At 48.5% G+C, this 6,827-nt stretch overlaps 1 protein-coding gene across 7 annotated transcripts in view; it reads left to right on the top strand.

The window, feature by feature from the left end:
• Positions 1-2,823: 2,823 nt before the first annotated feature.
• MAP3K7 (mitogen-activated protein kinase kinase kinase 7) overlaps positions 2,824-6,827 on the top strand; it is a 48,725-nt gene continuing 44,721 nt past the window's right edge. For all 7 annotated transcript variants that reach the window (XM_076333249.1, XM_076333242.1, XM_076333240.1 and 4 more), the window contains exon 1: positions 2,824-3,025. In XM_076333249.1, the coding sequence (XP_076189364.1) occupies positions 2,936-3,025 (90 nt within the window). In that variant the 5' untranslated portion in view covers positions 2,824-2,935. The remainder of the gene's footprint in view (positions 3,026-6,827) is intronic.

The following is a 6,827-nucleotide window of genomic DNA, read 5'->3' as shown; positions in this document are numbered from 1 at the left end:
AAAATCTCACCACTAAAATATAAAAGACTGCAACTGTCACTTGCCTGATATATATCCTCAAGAGAGGTCTGTGAAACATAACAAAAAGCCAAATATTCAGTTACTTTTACTAGAGATCACCAACTGCCACCTAAAGTACCACCACCCATCTGGCCATCTTTCCAAAAAGCACTTATGTAGTTCACCTTCCCCAATGCATAGCATATGGTCCAAAAAAATAAAAAGTTTTAAGTTCAGAATTCTGCCTGACACCACGCTCAAGATTGCAACTAGGTATCAAGACCAGCAGTGACAGATTTTCACACATCCTTTTTTTTCATTCACTCCTGTTCCTTGGCTTCAGTTGACTTTATGTGTTGGCTGCCTTGAATCCCAGTCACAGTGTTTAGAGAACTGAAGCAATTCATCCAGCCTATGAATTTATCTGAGAGGAGTCTGGTTTTGATCTGATCTGCAGTTTTTCAATACCTCAAAAATCCATATTCTTCATCTTCCAAAAACCAATATATTGCATACTCAGCAGCTGAGACAGTAGCAGCTGCCTATACAAAAGTGATACGCTTTCCTTTAAGAAGTTGTCAGGTCCAGGTACAAACGTGGTACTTTGTGACTCCATGTCACAGTATGATCAAGACGTGTACCAACAGTGGCTTTCAGGAAAACAAAACTCAAATACACCTCTGAGTATAAGCGGGTGCTAGGTCTGAATCATCCACAGACTACATATCTGGAGAGCACCAGGGTCAATATGAACATCCAAACCTATACAACCTCTGAGAAACTAGGGGCTCTGAATAATCCCATTGCTGGATGAAGCAGATATTAGCCAGATTTTGGGGTACCTGGAACCTTCCCGTGTCTAACAGAAGCCTTTTTAGATCCTTCTAGACCAAATCGTATCAGAAAATCAAAAAGCAACAGGAACTCAACACATTCAGCATACGAGTCTGCTGCCCACACACGCAAAGACTGCTTGAGCAATGTAATGGCACCGACCCAACCTGTTCTGGAGACTAGTTTCATCTTGCACACAACACAGTGTACCGGTACACGCACCATGACTGCTTGTCTAGGATTTCTGGATTGCACCTGGAAATCCTGGACAAATTAGTAAAGCTGACAGAAAAAGGCAAGAGGGGTGCAAACAACCCAAAATGACAGTCTGTCCTTGATCTTCTGTTTCCTAGCTAACTGCTTAAGCGGCTTTCTCAGGCTAGCTCTGTAAACCAGCTCTATCTCCCATTTACAAGACTTCACTGTGAGGTACAGACACTCACTAGAATTTTAGCAGAGGAAGATCTAGAAAAGCTTACTAGATCTACTAAAATTACATACTATTAATAGTATTGTACAATAACATAACTTTTTATATATAGCCCCGAGGCTAAACATATCAAAATGAAGCACAGCTGTTTCAGTGAAACACAGCAGCTATATCCACTCATCCCAGCACTGATTTCACACCGTGGGTCACCCTGAAGCCTCAGCCCGAGAGATTTACCACCAAAACACTGATGCGTTTCTCCAGCCAAAAGTCAAAGCCGGTGCTAGCTGTTGGAAGAGCGGGACGAGATTCTCATTAGCTGGGGACTGGAGAGGGAGCGGTTAAGGTATGCGCTCATTCCCGAGCCCTATTCCCTTATTGCTATGTGTTTATATCATTTGCTTAATTACCCTCCGCTCCCCAGCTACCCTCCTACACACACGCTTCCCCCCGAGAAAGAGCCGCTCAAGAGCACAGGCCACCCAACGCTGCGCTGCGCTTCTGCCTTCAGAGAAAACACGTCCCAAGACGCACGCCCCCATACGTACGCCTCTTCCCCTGAGGAAATACATATATATATATATATATATATATTAGGAAAAGGCATATTCAGCACTCGAGGCGCGCTGCCCCACACTCGCACGAAGCTAACGCACAGCGAGCGGCTGCCTCGGCCCCGCGGGGGCCCTCTGGCCCCGCCGTCCTCCTGCCGAGCAGAGGCACCGTGCGGCCGCGGGGAGCGGGCGGGGCCCCGCGGTGCGCCGTGCCCGGCAGCCGCCTGCAGCCCGGGAAGGCCCGCCTGCCCCTCCAAGCCCCGGCTGAGACTCGCCGCCGAGACGGCGACGTCCTCCCCGCCTCCCGGGCAGCCAGCGCTGCCCGCCGCTGCCGCGCTTCTCCAGCGGCTCCCGGCCACCGGCACCCGTCCCGCCCCTGCCGGCGCCAGCGGAGGCGGCAGGAAGAGGAAGCGGGGCCGGGGCCGGGGCCGCGGCTGCTCCCCCTGGCGGAGGCGGGCGGCGGGGCGGGGCGCGGCGGGGGCGGGGTCGCGGTGGCCGCCGCCAGGCCGTGGCCCCGCCGCGGCCGCCTGAGGAGCAGCCGCTGCCGGCGCGTTTCCCCTTCCCGCTCCCCTCCCTCGGCGCTCCCTCCCCCGCCTCCCCGGCCGGGGCAGCAGGAAGCGGCTCTGATGTCAGCGGCGGCGGCCGCGGCGCGGCTCTGAGCGGCTCCCCCACCCCCCGCCGCGGCCCCCTCGCCCCGCTGCTGCTGCCGCCGGCGGGGCTGGCGGAGGCGGCCAGCTTCGGCCCCGGGGGCGCCCCCTTCTCTCCGCCGGGGACGCGCGGCCGAGGCGGCTCCCAGGCTCCGGAGAGGCCGCGGCCTAGGGCAGCCGGCGCGGCGCTCCGCGGGGGTGCGGGAGGGCGCGGGATGCGGAGCGGCGCCGCCGCCGCCGGGGCCTCCGCCCGCCGCCACTGAGGCCCGCGGCCGCCGCGGATGCGGCCTCGCCCCGCGCGGCGGCCCAGGCGGCGCCTCGGCCAGGCCCTCCCCGACCTGCGCTCGCGCGGAGGGCAGGAGCCGCCGCCGCGCCCCGCGTAGCCCCGGCCCAGGCCCTCGGCTGCCCGCCGCCGAGCCCTCCGCCCCCGGCCTGCCCTGGCCTCTCCTCCCCCAGGTGAAAGAGGAGGGATGTCCGCTGCCGCCTCCGCTGAAATGATTGAAACCCCCCCGGTCCTCAACTTTGAAGAAATCGACTACAAAGAGATCGAGGTGGAAGAGGTGAGCGAGGGCCCCGCCGCCGGGCGGCCTCCCCACACACACCCCCCGCTCCCCGGGCGCGGCCTGCTGGCGGGCCGGAGGGGCCAGCCTGGCCCCCGCCGCGGCGCCTGGCCCCCGGGGTTGCCCTCCCCGGCCGTCCCCCCGCTGGCGGAAAAGGCCGCGGAGGCTTCCTGGGTGCGTGGGGTTGCCGAGACACCCCCACACACCCCCACACACCACCACCCCCCCCCCCAGTGCGGTTTCCTTCTCCTCTGGATGCTGCAGAGGTTGGCACCAGAGAACAAAGGCGGTATGGCTGGGAGCGGAGGTGCCAGTTTAGTTATACCAACCCTGGTGCTGTGCTGTGGGGTTTTATTTAAGCGGATAGATTTATTCAGGACCTTAAAATCAAAGTTTTGCTGCCCGTTTTGCCACCCACTTTAGTATGGGTGGCAAACAGAGTTGTCAAACACCGTCGCAAGAGGGAACTGTTAATTCTGATGTTTCTTTCGGATCTCTATTTCTGTATGCCCCTGCTTTCTCCTTCTGCCACCTGACTGAACCATTGTATATAATCATCATGCCAGTGTTAATTATTTGCTAAATTTACAGCTCTGTTAGCTGTAAGGACGTACAGATCTTTTCTTATTACTTTTTCTTAACATAGGCTAGTGATGTTGCACTCATGGATCTGTAACATTTCATTTGTGACCTGTGCTTGTTACCGAGGCAGTGACATTCAGTTATCTTGTAACGTAGTTGGAAGCAAGTATTTCTTCTTCTTCAGTAGAAAGTTTCATAGTAAAGTTACTGCCTTAAATTCTTAGAGTCTGAAATGGGATGGATAAAGTACAGAATTTCCTATGTACTTTTCGTCTGTCTGGATTTCCTGTGAAAGTAGGATGGGTGTGATGTATAGTTTACATGCTTTACTAAAGGGCTCAGTAGTATGTATATACCACAATGTTGTTTAACTCTCAGAATCACACAAAAATATTGCTGCTGTTGGATTTTTTTTCTTCCTCCCCTGCTAACGTCTCTACAGGAATGAAGTTGCTTCATGCAGATCCATACTGAATTTGATGAGGCCAGCTTGGACCTAACAGACACCCAAGACTGCTGAAACAGTCTTTGTGCTCTTATTCGTAGATTAACATCTTTCTCTTTCAGTAATAATTACCCTCTTTTTCTTAAAAAGTTTCTGTGGAAGTGAATTTAGTTTTGTGTAGTAGCTTTTATAGATAGGACAATCGGCATCTCACGTTTTTAAAGTGGTTTGCTAGATACTGGTTTGTTCATGATTATTATGTTGGACTCACGTGGCCTGGGAGAGTTCACAGAACATAAAATCTGCGATGTTTTCATAGAACACCAGGGCACTTTCTGCTATATTCAAGTAGTGTTGTGGTAACTTTGGCTTTCACCACAGCAGACACTGGAAATTCTCAGAAAATAGTATCTTCCAAAAGATTGCCTTTCCCCCTTTCTATGAATATGGCAATCATGAAGATTTTTGACTCTCTAAGTCTAATCGTTCCTATTCCCTTTATGCATTTAACTGTTATGAAGTGAGAAAATTTTATGGTGTTTGGGAACTGAAAGTATTTTAGCATTTGATAATATGCTGATGTTTTTGCAACACTTGCTAATGGACAGGGATCAAATCACATGCTTTGGGAGAAATGGCTTTTCTCACCCAAAGAAGAAAATAAAGTTGATAGGAATTTATCCATCATAAAAAGGTGTCCTGTGACAGCTCATAGAAGTGAGCAGCACATCTAATATGTTACACGTAGCACTTTGAATTAATAAAATGCTACGCAAATCTTTAATCCTCACGACACCCTTGGGAAGGCAGTTAGCAAGGATTATATTGCTATTTTACGTATAGGAAATGTGGAGCTGCATAGTGTGTAATTGGTGTAACTAGAATTTATCATTCTAAGGTTTAGTGTTCGGAGCTTGTCTGTGTCCTACATACCTGCCTAGCACCCGCTCAGACAGGACTATATGCCCAAAAACGTGTGTAGAGACAATGCCTAAGCAGTAATTTGTGCTTTATTTAATGTGATTGTTGCATTATCCTCAAAGTAGTGTCTCTGTTGGGGATGACAAAATTCACATGATATAAGCAGGGGAGCTCTGATAACTCTCCATGAGAAAAATCTGATGACAGCTGGCATAGCATTTTGAGTTACGCTCAGTGTACCTGTCCTACCAGAAATTCTTAGAGGCAATGGGGATACCATAGTGCTGAACACAGTCTAAACGTCATTGCACAGAGGAAGGAATAAGATCTACTTTACAATAAAACAGGTGGATTAGAGACCATACTTAGACCTTGCTTTTCTCAACTATGGGTGTTGACCTCTTACTCATGATGCAGTTTCAGTGCAAATAGTCAACTTTGCAGTCATAACAAAACATATGTCATTACTGAGGATTTTCTGTGCTCTCACTTCAGGCTCGGAAGTTTTCAAGGATTTTTCAATGGCTGTAAGGAGTCAAAATGGTCAGATTTTAATATGCTTGGCAAACTTCAGATGTTTCAAAATGGACTGTCAACAGATCTACACTAGGAACTCAAATGAATGCTTGTATAATCATAGCTTTGCTGTTGTATTATCAAGGCTGTCTTGTCAGCAGATAGCAGTCCCACTCTGCCACTGGTTTATTAATAGATATTGAAGTTCTGGAATACTTGCAGGCCCTGAGTCCTTGCTAATAAATGTGAGATCTATAAGTGCGCTTTCATTTAGGTTTGGCTGAACTCTACTGGATAACATCAAGAATATACCATATTTTGGTTTAGCTACCATGCACATGACTAACTGTACCGTAGTGTTACTTCCCACCAGTCAAACGTGTCTCCAACTTCAAGCTGCCTTTTCATTATTTAAAGTGCTTAGACTGAAGTAAAATATAGAAATAATTATTATGAATGAGCTGGAGTCGAATCAAAATTGATGTGATGCAGTGGGAGCATCTTCGAAACTAGAAGGGGAAAAACAACGTAAAACTTGGGTTCAACAGAAATGTTCCCTACTTTACCATGCAAATTTTTGGCTGTGAGAACGTCCTCTTTTAAGTTTTCAGGTATTAGATAGACAAATCATTAGAAACTGAATAAATAAAACTACAGAATTTATCTGAAAACTTAATATAGCTGAAATCAAGTTAACAATAAAAAGCCTAATAGCCCTATTTTAAAATCTCATATTTCAATCTAGCCTAAATACTGCTGTCTCTTCTTCCCAGAGGAGCTTTCACATCTAAGCAATGAACAGACTTTGGTTTTGAATTGTTCTGGCAACCTGCTCCCTGCCACTCTTTTCTGAAATCCCACAGCCCTTCCTCCATCATGTAACTCGATAACAGTCCCATACATGACCAAAACGGAGACCTCTTCATCACATGATATGTGTATGCCTTGGATCTCGCAGCCAAAAGATGCATGTCTGGTCATGTATGCTGTGGCCCTGCCCAGTCACTGTCTGATGTAGCCAGGTTGAAAACCGTTGCCATATTTGCGTAGTTGCAAGTTACTTTTGAACCGTCTGAAAGTGTAAATTATTTGAAAACTGTTGTTTAACACTCTGCTGGTATACTGTAGTATACACTGAAGTTTATTTTCAACAATCTATTTGGGCAACAGTAGTTAATTCTCAGGGGATTTAGGGCAATGTTTTCTTGAAAACGAACAGGTAAGCTTTCTAAATATTTTAGAAAACCTACTTAAGGTGCCAGCAACTAAGGAGATGCCATTTATGGTATGTTCACCTACCTTAGACATTTTTGCAACAGTTGAATAATTTCACTAACT

The sequence above is a fragment of the Aptenodytes patagonicus genome, chromosome 3 (genome assembly GCF_965638725.1).
Source record: "Aptenodytes patagonicus chromosome 3, bAptPat1.pri.cur, whole genome shotgun sequence".
Classification (NCBI taxonomy): Eukaryota; Metazoa; Chordata; class Aves; order Sphenisciformes; family Spheniscidae; genus Aptenodytes; species Aptenodytes patagonicus.
This window is presented reverse-complemented; position numbering and strand designations above follow the sequence as displayed.